Here is a 23,634-nt window from a genome sequence, read left to right on the forward strand (position 1 = left end):
GTGAAGGCCAGATCAAAGTTTTTTTTTTTTTTTAATCTTAGGAGATGGAGTTGAAGGACAGCAATCTAAGGAGAAGCAGAAGAGAGTCATGGCACCTTCTCCCAAGGAGGCAGGCAAAAGTCCTTTAAGAACCAACTTACTCCTGCTTTCAACAAGGGCTCTATATCCAAAGGCCTCACAGATGCTGCACTGGTCATTCACGTGTGCAGCCCCCAAAAAGTAGACTCCTTTAGTACGAGCATCTGAATTGGGTATCTTGTGGCCAGAAGCCACAAGCGTTTTAAAGTCTGATTTCTCTGATATCTAACAAGTCCTAATAAAAAAAAAGTAGCAAACAAAAAAACTTCAGGCTGAAACACAGGTACAACAACATCAAGTCAGAAGACGGATAAGCAACAACCCTATAGTAATGTGGAAAAGGAGTGCCAACTGGAGACAGATAGGGTATGGTAGCAGACTAAATACAGAAGTACTGAACCTAACACTCCAAGTACAAATATAAATCTAAACTTGGGGGGGCACTGAGAGATCCATGAATATAAACTCTACAAAAAGAAAGAGGTGAGAAGAACACCCACAATTCACAATCTTTGAAAAATAAGCCTGAGCACAAAGGACCATGTCTGTAGCAATAAAGCGGCAAATGAGGCAAGAGGTATCACTCTCCTTACAGTGCCATTATGGGTAAGGAAAGCCTGAGCAATGGATCCAAAACTTGACAGTGTCCCAAGTCAGATATGAAAACGGATCAAAACAGGAACAGACAGAAGAGCCAAAAGATTCAAACTCTTGAAAACCATAAATGAGGCGCAGCCTGTCCCAGAGGTACAATTCAACTATGGAACCAGGCAAGGGCTGAAAGCAACATAGAAAGTGAAGGAGACCACAGACTGAGGATGAAACAAGTAAGGAGGTATATGGACTTATCAGGTGTCCCACCCAGTACCGAATACCCTCTAAAGAAAAACTAGTGTAGGAAACTGGCCTGCAAGCAGCACTTGCACTAGCATTTACAATTATGGCAAACTCAGGACCTAACTGTACTATATGTTGCTGGTGCAGAGGACTTCAGGAATGAACTCTACAAATATGAAATTTCCCTAGGGATACTTCCTCCAATCTTGGCTTGGTTTGATAGTTTGCAGGATACCACACAGGGAAAGCTAAATATGGCTGATAATATTGTGATGTAACAGCTAGTTTTCAACTGAACTGTACAGGTTATAGGTCACATTAAAGGTGGGAACATTTTTTTAAATGTTTTATTGTGGTCTCATCTTTTTATATCACAAAAAACCTGGCATTTTAACAGGGTGTGTACACTTTTTATATCCACTGTAGGTCATCAAATTCTGGGTATTTAAAACAGTCCCATGGGAATGCTTACAAAAATACTTTCATACCACAGATAACGTGTATATGCTTATACAAATACTGCATGTGAAATATATTTTTCTCCTTCATAATTCAACATTGGCAATCTAAGAGGTGGTATCTAGGAGGTGGGAGATGTAGACTCTGAAGGGGAGGTGACGAACTATGAAGCTCTGGTTGCACCTAGGATTTTGTCTGCAGAGACCCCTAAAGTTACAACTGCAACAGTGACGTACATGAAAACAGGAGTGTCTGGCTGAATGCAGGCAATGCAAATCCAACAGAAATGGCAGATAATGGATTAGATCAAGTGATAACTGGGGAGAATCACTCAGGCTGGAAGACTGGTAGCCTGGGACGGTTTCTCTCACTGGTGCTGATGGCATGCAGCAAAATATCTGGAGAAGGGGCCCTGGGGACCACAACACTATGGGAAGAAGGGGGTAACCTGGAAAAATTTTTAACTCGTGGGCCAAGTCTTGCCAGTCTTGATCCTTTGATTAATGACTGGTATACCAATCTCAAAATCATAAAACACTGAATGCACCAAATCCAATACAAGATAATACAAACAGGCATACCAGCAATGGAGTAGGGCCAAATTCAAATCCACCATTTTATACCCATACTTCCTCTGACAGAATTATTGCTATAGTTGTCAGGCATCTATGCAGACTTATTCAGTTTATGCCATTACTCTATGAGAGAACACCAGAAGGCATAGTGACAGACTTCCATTCCCATAAAATACAGTAACTGATGACATTTATTCATGTTGGTGTGGAAAAAGGAAGCCTACCACTCCTGTTACTATTTTTCTAACTCCAGGAGTGCACCATATTGGGTAAAAATTTAAAAGAGAAAACCAAGTAATCCTATTTACAAAATGTTCCTCAAATATGACTAGTAACAATGTGCAAATAAAGCCACCTGTAGGGAGGGGTGAGCAAAGAGCTTAGTATATTGAGGTGCATTGTTTCTGCAGAAGTGATCTCCTGTGTTGCAAAAAGGAAGTGTTGGGAGAACCAAAACAAAATTGGAGTGGACAGCTAAAAATGTTAATTTGCTCAACTCACTCAGGAGTGAGAGTTTAACTGAGCGAAAACAGGAGGACGCAGATTATGACCAATAATATTACAACTGCAGAGCTGCTAGTTAAATGAAAGGAACTAGAGACAGCATTGTTAAAACCAGAGAACTGACCTAATTACTGAAGGCATACAATCTGATACACAGCACAGAAGGGTCAAGTAGATTTCATAATGCATTACTGTAATCAAGGGGAGACCTTAAAAATAAACAAAAAGGGAACTATACACAATGGCAGGAGTTTTGTCAAGCCCCCAGAAATAAACAAAAGGGGAACTATACACAATGGCAGGAGTTTTGTCAAGTCCCCAGATATAGTGGATCTAAAAAAAAAAGTGTACACACCCCTGTTAAAATGCCAGGTTTTTGTGGTATAAATATAAAACTACAATACTTAATTTCATAACTTTTCCCACCTTTAATGTGACCTATAACCTGTACAATTCAATTGAAAAACAAATCTGTTAGGGGAAAAATATAAAACAAATGTACAATAAGCTAGTTGCATAAGTGTGCACACCCTTAAACTGATACTTTGTTTAAACAACTTTTGATTTAATTACTGCGTTCAGTCTTCTTAGGTAGAAGTCTATCAGCATGGTACATCTTAACTGGCCTACTCTTCATTGCAAAGGCGCTCCAAATCTATCAGATTGCGAATGCATCTTTTGTGCACAGCTCTTCGGGTCACACCACAGATTTTCTATTGGATTTAGGTCTGGGTACTGGTTGGGCTATTCCAAAACTTATTTTCTTCTGGTGAAGCCATTCTTTTGTTGATTTGGATGTATGCTTTGGGCCATTGTAGTGTTGAAAGGTGAAATTCATCTTCAGCTTTCTAGCAGACACCTGAAGGTTTTGGGCCCAAAGTGACTGGTATTTGGAACTGTTCATAATTCCCTCCACCTTGACTAAAGCTCCATCTCCAGCTGAAGGAAAGCAACCCCAAAGCATGCTACCACCACCATGCTTCACACCATGGGGATGGTGTTCTTTTGGTGATGAGAAGGGTTGTTTTTGCGCCAAACGTACCTTTTGGAATTGTGGCCAAAAGTTCAACCTTGGTCTCATCAGACCATAACACATTTCCCCCCACATGCTTTTGAGTACTTACCAGAAATTCCTGCAGCTCCTTCAGTGTTGCTGTAGGTCGCTTGGCAGCCTCCCTGACCAGTTTTCATCTTGTCTTTTCAATTTTTGAGGGACGTCCAGTTCTTTGCAACGTCACTGTTGTCCCATATTTTCTGCACTTTTTGATAGTCTTCACTGCGTTCCATGGTATATCCAATGCTGTGGACATTTTTTTTGTGCCCTTCTCCTGACTGATACCTTTCAACAATGAGATCCCTCTGATGCTTTGTAAGCTCTTTGCGAACCATGGCCTTTGCTGTAGAAGGCAACTGAATGTCAGGAAAATCTTACTAGGACAGTTTAACTTTATTTGGGGTTAATCAGTCTCTAAATGATTGTTGGTGTGTACCCCAGAAGACTTAATGCTGTAATTAAATCAACAAGTGCTTCAACAAAGCATCAGTTTAAGGGTGTGCACACTTATGCAACCAGCTTATTGTACATTTTTAATTTTTATACCCCCCCCCCCCCCACAAACAGTTAGTTTTCAATTGAACTGTACAGGTTATAGGTCACATTAAAAGGTGGGAACATTTTTTTAAATGTTTTACTGTGGTCTCATCTTTTTTATATCACAAAAACCTGGCATTTTAACAGGGTGTGTACACTTTTTATATCTACTGTAGGTCATCAAATTCAGGGAATTTAAAATAGTCCTATGGGAACGCTTACAAAAATACTTTCATACCACAGATAAAAGTGTATATGCTTATACAAATACTTTTATACCATGTAAAAGTGAATTTTAGGTACTGGAGATAGACAAGTAAAAGGTGTCTGGGATCTTTTTTCGCTTTGTCCATCATTAGAAGGGTTCAAAAGTGTATCTGCAGGAGTTGTTAGGATGGCTTTTTGGTAGTCAAGTCAATAACTTGAGATCACTTAACACTGGGGAATTACTTAAATACAAGAAGCATCTTCAAGGTTTAAGTAAGGTTACGGATGTTGGAAGCTTAAAAAACAAAGAAAAAAAGAATGCATCTAGTACAACAGATCTGTGAAAGATTAAGAATTGAGCAACATGGAGTGGAATAATGTGCCTAAAAACACTTCTCAGATTAAAAAAAGTGGAAGGTATGGACACATTTGATCAATATGGGAGATCAGAACAAATCAGTGCCTAGAAACAGGTTAAGGATCTGGCTAAAAAACAGGGTCATTGGAAAATACTAGCACAGAGGCAAGGGATAGTAGTATGAAAGGGAAATGATCAGATACTAGCATTAAAAGCTATGTAAAAAGGGTGGGAAATTACTTTGCCAACAGAAAAGTGGCAGAAACTAGGGTATCATTTTTATTATACAATACTGGAATAACAATCCCTACTATTACGCAGAGACTGGATGGTACTGTATGGTTTGTGAACTTCTTTAAAATGCTGTTAAATGTAAAAATGAGCAACCAGTCGGTCATTAGGGAAAATGCAAGTGTACCATGCATGGAAACTGCATTCTTTGCCCATGTTGAATTATGAAGGAGAAAAATATATTTCACATGCAATAAGGTGGTCTTGCGTATGCTGCAGGACTACATTCAGTTAGTGTGTGCTAGCAGTTTCAGGACCTTGAATCCAACAGAACAGAATAGAACATGCCTTCAGAAGTACTTCTGACAAATCAAGAGTGCCAACTTGTTCAACTCCTGAATGTAGGGTACTGTAGTAAATCCAACATGGAATAGCCAGGCTCAATGATGTAGACAGAATTAGAGCCCTAACTACAATCTAAGAGTTCAGTTATTGTTTGGCACCTGCTAGAATTGGCCAGAAGAAAGGCAGAAGTGACAAAGCTTTGCCTGCTCACATCTTTGGGGGTAGGGAGGTGGGGAGTAACCATGCTGCTACAAGTGAAGATGCTCTTGGTAAACCTTGGGGGTGGGGGGTGGCAGAAGCCCAGAGTAGCATCTACACTAGGTGAGCAGGTGTGTCTGAGAGGCGTTTTGTCCTTCGGCTCATGGCAGGATGCTCCTACACCACACTTCACTGAGGCAGCAGCCAATAAAATACAACCATCATTAGAAGGGTTCAAAAGTGTATCTGCAGGAGTTGTTAGGATGGCTTTTTGGTAGTCTTGCCTAGAATGTCACCAATTCAACACTTCTGTTTGCAGTCAAGTCCCTCACATTTCGTGTAACCTTAATCAGTTTTCCAAGGCTGTGGCTGGATCCTAACCTGTGGTAAACTGGTTAATGTGCACAGATTAAGGGTGGACATGGGCTTATGACGGTTGCCACACCACAGCAAGTAGTCACAGCGGCAAATGACTCACTGTGGATGCATACCAAAAACATGCAAAAGTACATGGATAAATCAGTACTGGCATCTGTAGCTGCATTCTAAAGGCTTGAGTTTCAAGGATTAAATCTTGGGGTTCCATGTACTATGACTGCAGATATCAAAGTAGCGCCAGTGCAATGGGTGTAAGACCGAGTATGTCCCATCTAACAACTGCTTCAGCAAATGCCAACAGAATGAGATCAACTAGCTGAAACAAGTTTTTCAGTAAAAATGTGATCTTTCAGTAGATATATATATATATATATATATAGGTTTGGGCAGTATGGCGGTGTCTTCCCACATCGGGTGTCAGTCAGGGCTAGCCAACACTAAAGCGCCATAACCAATTCCAACAGATTAATATCAGTCTAGTAACATGTGCATACAATTTTTCCAATGATACATTCCATATTTAAAGTCCACAGAAAACAAAGCCAGCAAATTAAGCACATCATTCTGTCTACACATTGCACGACAAGTTCACAATCTGACATGCTATCAAGCTCTAGAGACTGGCAAGTGCTTTCGGATAATTTAATTTAAAGAAGTCTGTAAACCTTTAACTATTACCTGGATAGCAGCAAGCCCAACAAATGCATGAACAGTATCATCAAATGTGGACCTGTCAGCGTTCAAAAGCAGTTCAGATACTCGGAGATCAGTGTTACTCAGAGCCTCATCAGAGCGCATAATGGACTGGTGGAAAATGTCCAGTTTCATCAGACTGCATCCCATGCCAACCCACTGCGTCCCCATACCTGTTCAAAGAGAGAGTTATTGGCTTCCTCACACGATTTGACAAGCCATACCATTATGGCAATAGTAAAGTACAAAGCAATCTTAGTAATAAACCTATGCCAGATCAGTAGAAAAAAAAATCATGCTTCAGTATTATACTAGTAATTTAATAATTTAACATCTCTAAACATTTAGAACAAAATATCTATTCACCTGATTGCTTAGGATACCAACTGGGCACATTCAACCAAACAAAAGCATCTGACAGATTCACATCCTTTAGCTACAAACCTTAAGACACAGCATTTGCTAATGGACCTCCCTATCGGTTTACAAAGCATCAGGACAATGAAAGTCAATCCTTTCAGGAGTGCTCAAGGGTCTATTGCCCCCATTGCTCTACTCAATGTTTGAGAAACAGTTATGCAAGTAAACTTACCATAACAGAGGTTTGATTAATCACTGCGGCTGTAACTTCCGCTATATGCATCACATCCTGACAAGGGCTTCAGGGTACCCTCTATATGGCCAATTGCCAGTCAGCTCAAGCTGAGCTGACTAAAACATGTTTATGCTTGAAGTCCCAGCCCTTCACAGCTTTCATACTAATTGAGATGGAGGCTTAGCCCTGAAAGGAAATACTAGGGAAAAAAAAGGATATTCACATCCTGTCGTCAACACCAAATACAAGGGGGAAGGAGGGAGCAACTACTGCATCAGTGATCATATGAACACCTTACGGCAGGTTTACTTCCACAACTGCTATATTCAGCATATTGATCACTGCCTGCAGTAGATTTAATAAGTGTAGATCCTTAGCTTACTACCATTTGGGAGGTGAAGAGGAAAGGTCCAGGAGCAACTGGAAAATGGTCCTAGCAAAGCACAATCTAGACCTAGTACCAAGTTGTGGCTTTTACAATATTTCTTGGATTAAATCCTTTACAAAAAGCCATAGATGCCAAGACCCTACTACAGTGGGCTTTGATCCTGCCTGTCACAGTTTTGCTGTGGTAAGTTTAAGAGGTGGTAACAGCCCGAGATAACCATTTGTAAACAGTCTGCTTTGACATGGGTTGTCCCTTCGTACCACAAGAAAATGGACAGAGCAGAAGATTTAGTTCTGTCAATATAGTACCATATAGTTGTCTGTGGACATCCCAAGGTATGGCATATCCTCTCATTTAAGTTCAGGAAAAAAAATGGGGAGATTGGGTTTCTTTGAGAAACCCTTTTCTTGCAGAGGTCAGAACAATCAGAAAAACAGTCTTCCTTGTTATACTCAAGTCAGCCAGATTAGCTGGTTCAAATGGTGTTAGCTTCTCTAGCACAAAATTAAAAACTCAAGGAGCCACAGTTTGCGTCATCTTATGTAAAAGCCCTTTTCAAAACCATGGACATGAAAATGCACTGAAAGAGAAGGATCCATGGGGAGACGTGGTGAACTAGCCAATAAAACTGTAGTACAGTAACTCAGACACTGAAAAATCAAAACAACCATCCCTTAATAGGTGCTGGCACAAACTAGAAAACCTTTTCCATTTGCCAATATGTAGCAGGCTTTCTTACTTCCATTAGTACCTGATGAAATTCCTCTGTAAAAAGGTGCCTAAAAAGGTAACAGAGTCACTATAACCTAGGCAGTCAGCTAAGTTGATTAGTGACTTATCAAACACCCCTGATCTTGTGTGATTAGTTCCATTCTGAGAGTAACCTTGTGGTAATTGCATATGGCCATTTCCAAAAGGGAGAACCACTGTTGCCTTGACCAGAAGTGAGTCACCACAATGATCTTGGGGCGATTCCTTCTGAATCTTCAGAAGTACACTGGATATCAGTGGAAAAGGTGGAAAGCATACAGAAACATTTCAGCACAAAAGGCATCAGTCTTCCAGACTTTCTTGCATGGAGTCCTGGAGCAGAATCTTGTCACTTGACTGTTGAGAGAGGCAGCAAACAGTTTGACGAACTCTCCACAGATCGATCAAATCTTGGAAGACCCCCCCCATCTAATTTCCATTTGTGATGGTATGCATTGTCCTACTCAGCTTGTCTGCTACACAATATTGCTCTGATGGAATACAGGAGGCCTGCAAAAACAAAACTGTGCTGTGAAGCTTCATCCCAAGCTACAATGGCTAGTCTGCAAAGGAGGGTACAAACTAGCTCCCCCCTTGCTTGATGTAGCACATGACTGTGAGGTCATTTAAGAACTTTAAGAGGTCCTGGGAACCAAAGATGGCTTGGTCATAAGTACCTTGATCAGGGCATGCAGCTCTTATTATTTGTGCGCTTGCATCTGTCCTTGGTGTCCCACACACCTTGCACTTTTATCCATCATGAAACTGCTCCACAATCAAAGACCATGGACTCTGATGACCAACTGCTTTGAAATGTGGGGGGAAAAGGGAAGACCTGTATTTAGGGATCTCATCTCCACCACGTGACTTATCTTGACAAACCTCATCACTGGGATTTGAAGACAAAGCTTGTTGATGCCGGGATCAAACAGATTTCAGATACCATTTTTCTCATGGAGTCTTGCCAGGGGCATCACACAAATCAGAATTCTTGAGACTCATTCCAGTAGCATGCCCTTGCAGTGACTGAAGTCTGAGTGAAAAACCCTAAAAACAGCTTTTTTTCTGTGAAAGAAAACCTCTGAAAATATAGTTGTGTAAAATCTTACCACGAGAGTAGCTGCCCTCTTCACTGCTGCAGTATTCATAATAGATGGGATCTCCTGCCAAGGACAGCCCAACTCCTGGCCATTATACCAAAGCCTTTCAGTCTCATAAGAGACGTACAAACACAAGTATGACATCCAACTTGTAATGTTTACTGAAGGTGTGCACAGAAGACCAAGTAGCAGCTTCATCAATGGAACTTGTGTCCACAGTCTTGAAAAAAGCCCCAAGGAAGCAGTCACTTCCTTGGTAGTACGGGTATGAACAGAGGCAGGAAGCGGTTTGCCATGAAAAGAACAAAAGGAAATAGCTTTTAAAATCCAGGAGGAGATGGTTTGCTTAGAAGAAACCCAAACGTGCTAGCACAAAAAAAGGTGCTCAGATTGGCATGTAGCCTTTGTCTTATCTAGATAATACCAGAGCTGTTAAAAGATTGTGTGTAGAACCTTCTGCTAGCAGATTTCCAAAGAGGAAAAAAAGGAAGCTGGATAGACTGATCAAGAGACAACTTGCTGACCATCTTGGGCATAAAAGGGATTCATATAGAGAGACCCTTGGCCCTGTGAAAAATCAAGGAGAAACTGCCATCAAGGCTTGAAATTCACACACTTACTGACCTTTCCCTTTCTTGGATGACGAACTCACAAAATGTACAACAAAGAAAAGGAGCTCCAACAGCGTACTTTTCTGCAAAAGATTATGTATAATCACAATGAAGAGCATTCAGACTCCTGTACAACCATGGATTTGAGGAGAGTGCATCTGTATGTCACCTTTATGCCCTATGCTGATGTAGGGAGCAAACATCTGATACAATACTGGTAAAAATGAAAGGATTTGGTATACTGACTGGATGTAGGACTATGCTTGGCAAGAGACAGCATTGGTTACTGATACAACACTGATATGGTAGGACAGCTGTGGTGTCGGACATTCCAGAAACATCCCTGTGAGTCACTTAAATATTAGAAGTATCAACAATAAAGTACCTAGTTTACATGCCCTCCTAGCCACTTACCTTCCAGACATAATATGTATTACTGAAACCTGGCTAAAACCAGGAACCAAAGACAATGAAATCCTACCATCAGGATATAATATACATAGGGCTGACCGTATGAAAAGAAAGGGAGGTGGTATTGCTGTACTCTATAACAATAATCTAAATGTCACCTTTAACACCAATCAACCACCCCAAACTTCTAATGCTGAAATACTTGCCTTAAAACTACAAGTAAATAAAGATAAATGTATTAATCTAATTACAGTGTATATCCCTCCTGGGAACAATGTAGAGACACTAGAAAATATACTAAATTGGATTTCTAACAATTACCCCCAAGAAACCATCATCATGGGTGACGTCAACATTGACTGGAACCTATGCTCCTCAGAATCACACCCCATCCACATCAACCTTCATGGATTTACCCAAATCATAAATACCACCACCAGAACTGGTAATGCCAACCAAAAAGAAAGTATCTTAGATTGGATTCTAATAAATAGCCAACCACATACATATAAAACCGGGACTGCCCCAAATGACCTAAGCGATCACCTAATCACTTATATACAGAAAAATAAAATTGCCCTCAATACAACTCCTATATACAGGTCAATTAGAAGCAGGAAGAAATTTGACCTCTCAAAATTTCAAGAACTCAGAGCCCATAGATGGACAGAACTTAAATATTTCCCCCTAGAAGAAGCAGTATCTAAGTTTAATAATACATTCCTAGCCATACTCGATAATCATGCCCCAAAAAGACTAATCAAATCTAACATTGCACCCTGGCTTACAAACGAAACTATAACTAAAACGAAAAACAGAAACAAATCATGGGATATATGGCGGGCAACCAAACTACCCCAAGACCACATCCGATTTCAACATTTAAGAAATGTAACTAAAAAATCAGTAATAACTGACAAAAAAAAATTATTACAGCCAACTTCAAAACGAACACCAAAACAACCCAAGAAAATTTTGGGCCGGACTAAATAATCTTCTCCACCCAGGCAAATCTTCTACTCCTACCCCAGAACAGGTATCCAATAAAACCCCAACTGAAGTAGCAAATACCTTCAACTCTTTCTTCACGAACACTATTCAAACCTTAGCTAACCAACTATCAGGCACCCCTTGCTCAATGAAAGAAGTTCAACCAGAAACTAAACCAAATTTCCAGCTACAAGCAGTCTCCACCGCTACTATAAGATCCTTACTTCAAAAGCTTAAACCTACCACCCTCTCCGCCGACCTCCTCCCAGCTGAATATTTACAAAAAGCTTCAGATGTCATCGCCTACCCAATATCCATACTAATTAATCGCACCATCTCCGAATCTAATATCCCCCCTATTTGGAAAACATCCCATGTCATACCACTTCACAAAGGAGGCAATTCTACTGACCTATCTAACTATAGGCCAATAGCCATTATGTCCCCACTGGCCAAAATCATGGAAAAATGTATTCATAAGCAACTCCTTCAATATCTAACTCAGAATAATCTACTTACCAACTCACAACATGGGTTTCGACCTAACCACAGTACAACTACTGCGCTACTCTCCTTTACAGATACAATCAATACTAACTGTAATAACAAAAAATATCATCTGCGCTCTTTCTGGACCTCTCTAAAGCCTTCGACATGGTTAACCACCAACTACTTCATAATACCTTAAAAAGCCTACAACTGGACAATCTAACCTTAGACTGGTTCCGTGCATATCTCTCAAATAGGAAACAAGCTATACTCTGGGACAATCAACTCTCTGAACTCTTACCTAATACCATAGGGGTTCCACAAGGATCCATACTGGGCCCACTTCTTTTTTCTGTTTTTATTAATGACCTTCATACAGCCATCCCTGAGGCAACCTGTGTACAATATGCTGATGATTCCACCTTAATCTGTTCCGATACATCTCTAGAGAAACTACTGGACAAAACCCAATCCTGCTTCACAGCGGTGGAAAACTGGTTAGCAGGGCGACAACTAATTCTAAATCTGAAAAAAAACAAAATTGCTTCTTTTTCATCCATCCTGGAAACTTCCCTTTACTGACTTCACCATTCAATCTAACAATGGGACAACCATCTCACCTGACCCCCATACTAAATTACTAGGTGTTACCATAGACAATAAACTTAGATTTGATACACATATTAATAATACTATCAAAACCGTGAACAAGAAACTAGGGTCACTATATAGAATTAAAGCTTTTCTAACCCCAACATCAAAAACAACTATAGCCCGCACTTTTACTATCTATGCTCTTATATGCTTCCCCAGTCTTCACCAAACTTAATAAAAGTGAGCTTAATAAACTCTCAAGTTCATATAATCACATTGCCAGATTTGCTACTGGCGCTCCATATAGAACGCACCACTGTAATAACCTAAAAGCCCTTGGATGGATAGAACTTCCAAACCTTCTACAGCAAAATCAACTTATTGAGGCATTTAAGTTACTTAAACACCCGGATAAAGCTCCTGCACTAAAGGGCCTAATTACACCATATAACAACCTTAACAGCCTACGTTCTGCTGATAGGTTTCTTTTACAAACTGTCAAATCCCATAATGCAGGAGGTGAGGCTCTATTCGCTAATGTCACTGCAAAAAATTGGAATTCTCTTCCCCCTAGCATTCCTACCATTACCTCCTTACCCCTCTTTAAAAAAAAGTCTACTCCAGTATTTCAAATCACACTGGCTCTGCCAATGTTCTTTCCCAGATTAACTACCTCTCATCTTTCATTTATTTCTCATGGACTTACTATGACCCTTCTTTTTATCTTATCTATCTACCCAATATTTCTCTTCCCTGAAACTCTAGATACCTCTCTTCTGAGGCTTAGCGAGCTGAAACGAATATAAGTTTCTGATTAAAATTACACATGTCCTCTTTACTCAATGTAATATACTTAAATTTGTATGTTTCTTATGTTAAAAATGATATCTTAGGAGTATGTAATAAAGTGTAAAAGTGGAGCTTTTCTCCCCGGGCCTCCGCTGAAAATGGACATGTATCCAGTTGGATTATCCCGGTCAACAAATGTACAATAAATAAATAAATAGTAGTCAAGAACTGAATATTCTCTTGGAATCCCAGCTTGTGTTAAGAAATCTCTAACACAAAAAAGATTCTGACGCTTTGAAAGACTTTGCAAAAAGATAAAACTAGTCATCTAAATACAGATACCCTCTAGCCTGCAATGAGCTATAACTGAAGCTAGACCCTTTACAAAATCCACTGCACCAGTAGTTTTCAAAAGGTAAGGCAGAGAACTGATGATATGATCCAGACACAACCTTAACACACATATTAAATACCTATTCATCCAGATTTCAGAAGAATCTTAGAGTGTTACCGCAAAATTTGAATGAGGAAGAGCAGGCAGTTACCTTTTGAACTTGTGCACCAACAGGTTTAAGAAAGATCCAGAAATAGTCTCCAAACATTCCTTCTTTAGCATTAAACATCCTTGAATAAAACTCCTCTCTCACCTGGGAAAGGGGACCTGGTTTATCACACCCTGGGCAGCACAAGATGGACAGGTTGAAGAGAGTCTGGTCGGATGAGGAATCGCCCCCTGTAAAAGAAGGATTTCTTCCACTGCCATCTGTGGCCGAAGTGGCAGAGAAATGATGAACAATTCTCAGAACCTATCGGTTGCCAAACAAAAAGTGGAGATTCAGACTTTCTGGAAAACAAAAGGGGATGTCAGATTGGCAGGAATGAACAAAGTCTTTAAACATTCTAACTTATTGGACCGTCCTTGTTTGGGAAGTAAACCAGAATTCTTGGAACCCCCTGGTTCATAGCCTTTACAAGCCTAGACCATAGACGTGCCCAGTGACTATCAAGGAGAGCCACTGGAGTGATCCCTGGGATGAACTTTCTATTTCACATCCACTCATAGTTCTCTTGAAGAGGGTCAGTGAGGTACTCTGACATGTATAGGAAATCTAGAGCATAGGCAGTCTCTGGGTCATGAACCTGTCCCTCCAGCATGTTCTGCTGATTGTGGTAATGAGGTTGAGGTCTCGCGCATGTGGTGTAGAGGGATTGGGATTTCTTGAGCTGTAGCATTTCTAACAGAGCTGGGTCAGACATGGCTTTAATTCAAGCAGAGATCACCTCTTAGTAGTGGGCCAAAAACTAAATCTCTACCCAAAGGAGAATTTAAAAGGTCAAGATCTGGGAGGTCGAGAATAGTCATGCAAACCTCAAAACAGTACCCAGTGGCTATAGCTCCTTGTAGTAGTACCAGACTTGCACAGTGTATACAGGAAGTAGTGAAATGAAAAGAAGAAATTGAAATATTTTTCCTCAAGAAACTGCAGACAAAACTAGTAATACTTTTCAAAATTAATCAAGATAAACCTCTTAAGAGCCTTACTATTCAAAATCCTGAAAAATCAAAGTTGCAGAAGCATACCCCTTCACACAGTTAATCGTCTGATGGTTCAGAAAGAGGACTGGAACTATTGGAACTAAATGTTTAGCAGTAGAATTAACTAAATCTATAGCTGCTGAGTCAGGTTTTCGAAGAGTGCATAAAAACCTAAGATTAAGGAACTTCATATAACCTGTTTTTTAAGAGCAGCTGGCAAACTGTCAGGAAAACTGCAGGCTTTAACATATCCTCCAAGGCAGACAAAACTGGAGGAGTGCAGAGGTCTGGAAATCCTTTTTACAACAGCTCATAGTAATGAGGGGATGAGGAGCAGCAGGGTTCTCCCACTAAAAAAAAAATGGCACAATCTGGAAATAGTCTCAGAGAGAGCAACCCTCAAGAAAAATCAAAAACTGACCTCTTCTCAGAGTTTGAATCAGAAATCGGAGGAGAAAACACTGCAAGGTTCCCTTCATTCACCAGTATTCTTTTACCAGAAACTACCTTACAAGAAGGATCAACAGCCTGAATTAAACCCTGAGCCAGACCCAGTAAACTCCTCAAAAGTAAACCTGAGGAGTAGATAAATGCTTAGTCTACTTTTTGACAGGGGAAAAATGGGGCCAATAGAGTCAGTGGCAGCATTAGCTTCACTAGAGAGGTGTACAACATTCTGACAAAAACAGAAGTCTTTCCCAATTTGCTCTCCCTTGCCCACTGAGGGGATCCCAACAGCTGTAGAGGACGTTGGCTAACCTTTGGTTCATAGTGGCTGTAGATGCTATACCACAGAGATTCAGGGTAAAAGAGGAGTGGTCTAAGGTACAACGAATGGCCACAGCAGTCACCCACCTGCATACAAGGTAAACTGCTTGCCTGCTGTGATGGCAAAGCTGTTTGCTTAACTTTTTATGACTGGAAGGACTAACCATGGGACAGAGACTGTTCCATGGTCAAGCCAAAAATGGTGCCTCTTTCCAGAGGAAAACGAGCAGCAAGTGCTGGAAAAAATAAAGTACTTTCCCCCAGACAGTGAAAGGCAGTGTAAGACACTGTCAGCCCACAAAGTAAATACATTTATCCACAGAAAAAATGGCTTTCCATTACTTTAAGCAACTGTCTGACAGACAAGTGCATTTCGAAAAACGTACAGTGCAGTCTCATGACAGCCCATAAAACACAACCTCCAAGCTTTAAAATAAAAACTTAAATATAAATAAGCAAATTTAAACAGAAGCACCCCCCCAAAAGAACTTATCTGCCCATTAAAGGAACAGCACATGCTGACAAGTCAATCCTTGAAAGACGACTGTACTCTTCAGTGGCAGTAAAGTTCTGAAAGGCTTGGTGCCCAAGTTTATCTTTTAACCATCTCTCATGCTGCATGAGAGTATGGGAGTGTGGAAGGTGCCTTGAAGCTTTGGAAGATGACTGGCCTTTACCATCCTTGGCAGGACACATCCCATACAGTTAACTGCTGCTGCAGCACTGATCAATACGCTAAAAAGATACAGGCACTGTTACAAACATTACTGGCCTGTCCTATTTTTTATAACACCCTGGGTATCAAGTATATTTGACAGAGGCGATATAGAAATACAGTTGCTCAGTTTATGACATCTGCTTCCCAGGACCAAACTGTACATATCCTGTGGCAATATCTGCTCAGCTGGCTGTTCTATAGCCAAGCATTTAGTATTTTTGGCACACCAAAGCTAGTTACGAAAACAAAATCGCCACTGACTCTAAAGACAACCACAAAGCATCCTATAGCCATGTCAAGAATCTCAATGGCAACACTCAGATCTGCTCAGAGTTACAGCACAATGGCACTAAATATACAGAACCAACTGATATTGCTAACATCCTGGCAGATAGGTTCAGTGCTAACTTTACCCTCCCGTCATCCCCTAAAGGGCCCAATTCTATACCAGAAGAATGCAAAGTTCCTGCAATCACGGCTGCACAGGTAAAAAACACAGTATCCAAAGCCAAGAACACCACATCCATGGGACCAGACAACATCCCAGGCTGTATTCTACATGAACTACATATCGAACTGGCACCCCACCCAAGTACCATGTTCAATCAGCCTCACCTCAGGCTATGTGCCCACTGAATGGCGCACAGCGATGGTTATCCCACTCCACAAAGGGGGAGCCACCACAGACCCCGGAAACTACCACCCCATTAGCCTAATGAGCCTGGTCTGCAAGGCTATGGAACATATCATCATGGAACTTCTAAACAATGACACTGGTAATCTCCAAACTCAGGATCCCACCCAGTTCGGGTTTGTAAAAGGCAGATCATGTCTCCTAAACCGGATAGACTTCTATGAAGCGGTCACCAAAGCCGTAGATAAAGGCAAGGTAGTTCACACAGCTTATCTAGATCTCGCCAACGCTTTCGACACCATCCCCCACTCTGGAATTATAGATAAACTCACTAAACTAGGTAAAAGTCCCTATGTCACAAGATGGGTTGCCAACTGGCTCACTGACAGAACCCACACTGTGAAAGTAGCAGACTCCAAATCCAACTTCAGACCAGTAACAAGTGGAGTACCACAGGGTTCAGTCTTGGGTCCTCTCCTGTTTGGCATCTACTTCTCTGAAGTACAAGCTAACATAGAAGGTCTTGGGCTAACAAAGTCTGCAGATGACTGCAAACTAGGAGCCATAATCAAAACTCCAAAAAATGTGGACATCCTACAAAAGGGCCTCGTTGAGACAGATGCTTGGTGTCAAAGCCGTGGCCTCAAGCTCAATGCCAAAAAGTGCATGGTCATCCCTTTTGGTAAAAACTCTGTACCCATGAACTACCACATAGGCGGTAGTCTACTTAACATCGAAAGTGTGATGAGACCTTCGGACACAGGTGGACAATAGTCTCTCCTTTGATAATCACATTGCCACAGTAGTCAAGAAATCCTTCTAAGTGGCACAACTCATTACAAAATGTTTCTCATCCAGGAAAGAAAAAAAAAAAAAAAAAAAAAGGTCATTGTTCCCCCTCTACTCGTCACTCATTAGACCCCATTATAGAGTACAATGCCCCTTTTGATATGTACCTCACAAGACATCTACAACAACTGGAAAGGCCACAGAAATACCTCACAAACCGGCCTCAAACAGATGTCCTATGCAGACAGTCTCAAAAAAACTGCAGCTTTACTCAGTCACATATCGCCTACTCAGAGGCGATCTCTGCCTAACACACAAAGCTATGTCAAACCCAGAGCTTTTAGACATGCTCCACTTAAAGAAATCCCAATCCGTACGAGCTACACACTCTAGGGACCTAAACCTTGTCACCACAATAAACAGAATATGCTGGAGGGATAGATTCCTGTCCCAGAGACTTCCCATACTCTGGAACAAACTACCTATCTATATCAAACAAAGCTCCTCCTTAGCACTTTTAAAGAAAAATCTTGATTGGATGGGAGATAGGAAATTCACCCTGGGGATCACTTCTGCGTCTCTGCTCGACAGTGGCACAGGAAAATAATTTTCTTGGGTGGCGAAAGCCAGGGTACCTTTTGGCTAGGCTTATACAGGTCCTAGGGCCAATAGCCTAGTACCCACCTATGAACTACATCTAGCCTTATCCCACTTCACAGCCACTCCTTGGGATCCACTTTCATTATGCTCAGCTTGGCTCTCAACATTTTCCTGGGATAAGATGAAAGTTGTCCTGAGGGTCACATAAGACTCCTATCTGAGCTCAAATTCTCATGTTTGCCTTGGTTTGCAAAGGTGGCACAAATTAGTACCTCTCCCAATTTTTTATGTATTACATCACTTCAGAGCGATCTGCCTGGATGTGCAAAATTTGTTGCAGACAGTGCCTGAAAGCTTTAATGGCTACAAGTACTGCAATCATCTCAATGAGAAATGTGCCTTCTACAGACACTGCTCCAAGTCCCTTGCACCCTCAGCTCTTCCACATGTGCACTCAAGGTGAAATCTGAGGAGCAGTGGCATGGATCCCCAAGGTTAGCCTGATGGCACTCCCAGGGTGATGCAAGCTTATTTTATTAATGCGCAACAGTGGAATGCTGAACTGCAAGGGCTTTGAGTGCTGACACTCAAATACTACTACAATTTCCTCATACGTAGTCTTGCCAGAGAAACCTCAGGTTACAAGAAACCATACGCCAACATAGGCAGGAATTCTTTTGCAAAGATTTGATTCTGCTGAGAGTAAGCAGTGAAATGCTGTGACAGAAAAAACTTTGGCAGAAGAAATGGCCTTTGCTGTCTAGCATTCAACAGTGACTTACTTGCCTCAAGCGGCTTAGATGCAACTTTGGAAGGTTTAAAGAAAGGCACAGGGAATGGAAGCAATTCAGAGAAATGTTTGGAGATCTTTACATATACTGCCTGGATGAGGCAACTATCCAAGTATTACTGCAAAAGGAAATAACTCCAGCCAAGCACTCTAATACACAAAGCAGTAAACAAGCCAAAAGGGCAAGGAAGTAAAATGGCACTGTGACCCCTCCCCCTGCAGTGCCCATCAACCTTTGCTATTGGATGTGGGCAGGGGAGTCTCAAATAGTGACCATGTAAGCATGAAGAGCAATGGTAGGAGGCTGTCCAAGATTCAATATTTTGAATTTTGGAAATTAGTAGCATTTAGTTTAGAAAGATTTAAAATGGGCCTCCAAGTTTGTTGGTTTCCAATCTCAAATAATCTGGGACAAATCGTTATTCTCCGTCTCCCTGCAGTAGCAAGCAAGCATTTAGCAGGAGAGAAACAGACTAGGTGGATTTGATTCTTGAGATCTTGTAAAATCCCCATTTTTTTAAATGCAGTCACTTAGTATTGGCAGAGCCTAGTTGTCCTTTGTGATGGCATCCCAGTGAGCCAAAGGCCAATCTACCACCTGTCTTTATGGGAGGAGTGTGTGTGTGTGTGTGTGTGTGTGTGTGTGTGTGTGTGTGTGTGTGTGGCGGGGGGGGGGGGGCTCAATCCCCCTTCTGGTCGGACAAGAGATTAAATACAATATAAATTTTTCCTGTAGGGGTCTATATCATCATAAGCATGAAATGGCTGAAAAGTGAACATGTAATGAAAGACACATTCATTGAAATGCATTTAAGCAATTTGATGAATATGTCACAGGGCAAGGAGGTAGTTTACCAACTACACACAGTGTTGCCCTTTCCTTCACTGTAGTGTGAACGCCTAGCTGTTCTATTTAGTTAGGGAGTGTGTGTGTGTGTGTGTGGGGGGGGGGGGGTGAAGGCCTCCACCTGATTCGGGTTTTAACCTTTTTTTTTTTGCAAGTGGCCACGTGAATTTTTTTCGCTAGGAAAAAATTCGAGGAAGTGTCCGTTCACCGTTTACAGCGTCCGCATTTTGTGTGTCGACGTATGTTGTCACACATTATGATCTTTCTTGCTTATGATATAGACCCTTCCTGTAGCACCCTTCTTGCCTTTTTGGGATTTAGATGGTCCAGCTGAGGTTAAAAGGCTAAGCTTTTACTGGGACACTTTAAACACATCTAAAACAAACTGAAAGATCCTTAAATTGCATGAATTGTAACCCTTTTCGACAAGTTTAATATTTTCCTTGCAAGGTATCCAAGCATGCTTCCTACCTACACACCTCATAGCACCTGTCCTGCAGGATCCACCCACTGCATCACAGCTACAGTTCATGGAGTGCCTAACAACCAGAGCTGAGATTCATAAGTAAAGGATCTCCATCTTTGGGCCATTATGTTTTATTCCTTTATGCCTTTTATCTCCAAGTTAGAGGAGAATATGAAACTTTAGAGTGAGACTGACTGTTTAGAGCCCTGGCATCCACAGTAACTGAGGTGCAAATTTTCCCCAAAACAGTCAAGAAGTCTGTTGTACCAATCATTAGAAGGGGTTGCTGGTTGTAGCCATGTTAGATCTCCCTAATGAAATGTCCTCATTGTTACACTATAGGCAGTAGAGGGGAGACATTGTCAACATATGCCAATTTATCATAGTCAATATCCAAATCCCTCCAGAAATAACCCCCCCCCCCTTTTTTTGCAAAGAGAAACAAAAAGGGTTCGTAACTGGCTATTTGGACTTAACTCCATAAAGTCTTGGGGCAACTTGGAGTCCAGGCTGATGAAAGCTAGCCGACATTTGTTTCTAATTTCAGTTCCTCCAGCCAATATTCAGAGTAGTGGCGACTTTGGAGGTCTTGATTCACAGGAGAATGCCAAAGACTTCAATCTAGTCTATCAATGTCCTCAAAGTGTGAGGCTGGCACCAATCCCTACACACTGGCAATATAAGCATGCGAGCATGTGCGTGCACAGCACCAGAGGTTTCAGCTGCAATTGACCATGTTCAAGGAGCCTGCAAAGGTACCTCACCACCACTGGTATCAGACTTTAAGAGCCCTACCAAACCAATGTAGTGTCATCATCCCAAATTTTAATTCTCCCTCAGGTACTTCCAGTAATATTTTCTTATGTAGGAGGTCAGAGTAAGAGTGGATGACATGCTAGACTGGGATAAGATGCACGCCTTCTTTGGACACGAGTGCATTTGTTGACATTCTATCCAACACATTAAAATTACTTGGTTAAACAAGGCACACTGGAGAAATGAGTATGTTCTACTCTGGACCGGAGGGAAGGTCTTCTTAGGGATCAAATTCCTGTACCAATTACAATTCGCCATAAAATTAACTACTGTTAATGAAAATATACAGCAGACAAAAAAAGTTTCCCTCAAAAGTCTGTTTATCTGGAGCTATAGAAGCAGGCTACACTTGCACACTTTTGAGGCAGCTGAAGGCTTTTGGCTGCTCAAAGAATTTTGGCAGAAAGGACTGAAGATGGCTTCAACCAACAGCCCCCCCTTTTTCTTTTTAAACCACCAATTTTGTTTGGGAGGTAATCCATGGCTTCAAAAAAGGGGGAGGGTGAAGATCTCAAGAAAGGCAGAAGAATCCTCAGCTTTCTGCAAGTAGGAATCCCAACAGTCAGTATCGCAAATCTGAATAGTATAATGAATACACAAGGTTTCTCCCGAACACCTTAGATGTCCCAAAGGGGCTGAAACCTGAAGGTCTTCCTTTACTGCAATAAGGTAATCTGGCACAAGGAAAAGCCACCACTCCAAGACAGCTCTTCTAATTTTGAGACTATCCCCTTTAAAAGGGGAAATAAACTCTGAAAAATAAAGCCTAAAGACTGCTAATTAAAGGATCATGCTGAGAATAAGAGGTCACACCAAAATCGCCTGTCCCACTGACGCATGACTGCATTAGTCAGGTTTTTTTTCGAGACCTTGCCTTGTCCACCCAGAATTTCATGGTTTAGGTCTAACTGCATCCTCATCTGTCCTGATCCCCTTGGAAGTAGACAGGCAGGATATTATCTTGTGTACTTAATTCTTTTACTGTTTATATTAGTATGCTGCATCACATCACTGAAATGCAGTTTTTTTTTCTGTTACTGTTTTAAGAGCTGGGAGCCCACAAAGATGAACACAAACAGCTAAGGTTTTCCATGAGAGAGAGACAGGAGTTGGTCATGCGAGACACGGTTGAATGACCACAAGTCATTTCCACATTGGCTCCCACCAGGGTGCTTGTGCGTGTGAAGTCTATACATTTTCCCATCAATTTGGGATTTCACTGGGTGTTCTGTTGTCTTCTCACATTCTAAAGACGAGCAGAGATACGATATGAAGATACTCTAAACTGTCCATAGGAAAGCATGTGATACATGTGTGAAAGTGCATCTTGTGAAGTTTCCTGTCTTCTATCCAAGTTCTTTGCTGGGTCAAGCTTCAGCTCTCCCATGACTTTACACGACGAAGCAGTTACTAGAGAATGAGTGAATAAATTACATAACTTACTAGGACAAACATACTATTAGAAGGCAGACTTGCACATTTTATCAATTATAACTTGAATATTTAAATCTTATGGTAAACATACTATTAGAAGGCAGACTTGCACATTTTATCAATTATACCTTGAATATTTAAATCTTATGCAGAACAGACTTATTCATGAAATAAAGTTTGTATTGAGCATCTACTTTACCTGAACAGATGTACCAGAGGGGCCTAGTAACTGCAGGGGTCTGCTGAATTTCTCTACTATCACTTTCACCGTTCACAATAGTATATCCTCTGAATGGCATCATTGAGGTGGGCATTCCAGACTGACAAGTGAGCAAGTCCAAAAAGGCAGGATCATTCTCATGTTTGTGGCCCTGATCCAGAAGGGTTTCCACAGCTTCCTTTGTTCGGCCACACACTTGTACTAACTGAGGAAGGCTGCTGATCTGAGGCAGGACACACTTCTTCTCATTGGGTCTCAGGATTACATGGACATTGGAGCCTCCAAAGCCAAAGGAATTTATTCCAACAATCCCTCCCTTAACAGCAATTGGCTCAGACACTACCTGGATCCGGCCATCAAGGAGAGCAGGTATATCAGGGTTTGGAGTATGGTAATGGAGATTTGGGGCCCACAACTCGTGTTCCAGTGATAAGATAACCTGGAATGAAAAATAAATTGCTTTACTTTAGCCTCAAGATCTGCTACACTTCATTCAAGAAACAATTTCACTCCTAAGCACTCTATGAAGAAAATAGGAAAAAAAGGTAAACATAAGCAGGGAAAGCTTAAAAAAATAGAAATGCTGAAGGGAAGGGGAATGGAGGTTGCAGGTTGTGTAGCATATGGGGTCAAGTAAAGAGACAACATTCCATAATGAATGTGTAACCCACTTTTCAGAAAGAAAGGGACTTAAAAAATCTTTTCAAGAGAAAAGCCTGCAAGGGAAACATCCGTGTATTATATGGCAGTCTACTCAACACCATACACCACAAACATGTAGCAAATGGAGTCCACATTACTAGCAGAATATCCTTTTCTATATGGGTGGCCTTTTACATCACAA

General features: G+C 41.2%; 1 protein-coding gene across 1 annotated transcript in view; it reads right to left on the reverse strand.

Moving 5' to 3' along the window:
* FASN (fatty acid synthase) overlaps positions 1–23,634 on the reverse strand; it is a 1,281,817-nt gene that overhangs the window by 973,426 nt on the left and 284,757 nt on the right. The window contains exons 9-10 of the mRNA XM_044068230.1: positions 22,770–23,229; positions 6,440–6,627 (exon numbers count right to left, since the gene is read on the reverse strand). Coding sequence (XP_043924165.1) covers positions 6,440–6,627; positions 22,770–23,229 — 648 coding nt within the window. The remainder of the gene's footprint in view (positions 1–6,439; positions 6,628–22,769; positions 23,230–23,634) is intronic.

The sequence above is a fragment of the Protopterus annectens genome, chromosome 4.part0, assembly GCF_019279795.1.
Source record: "Protopterus annectens isolate FY-2018-M chromosome 4.part0, PAN1.0, whole genome shotgun sequence".
Classification (NCBI taxonomy): Eukaryota; Metazoa; Chordata; order Ceratodontiformes; family Protopteridae; genus Protopterus; species Protopterus annectens.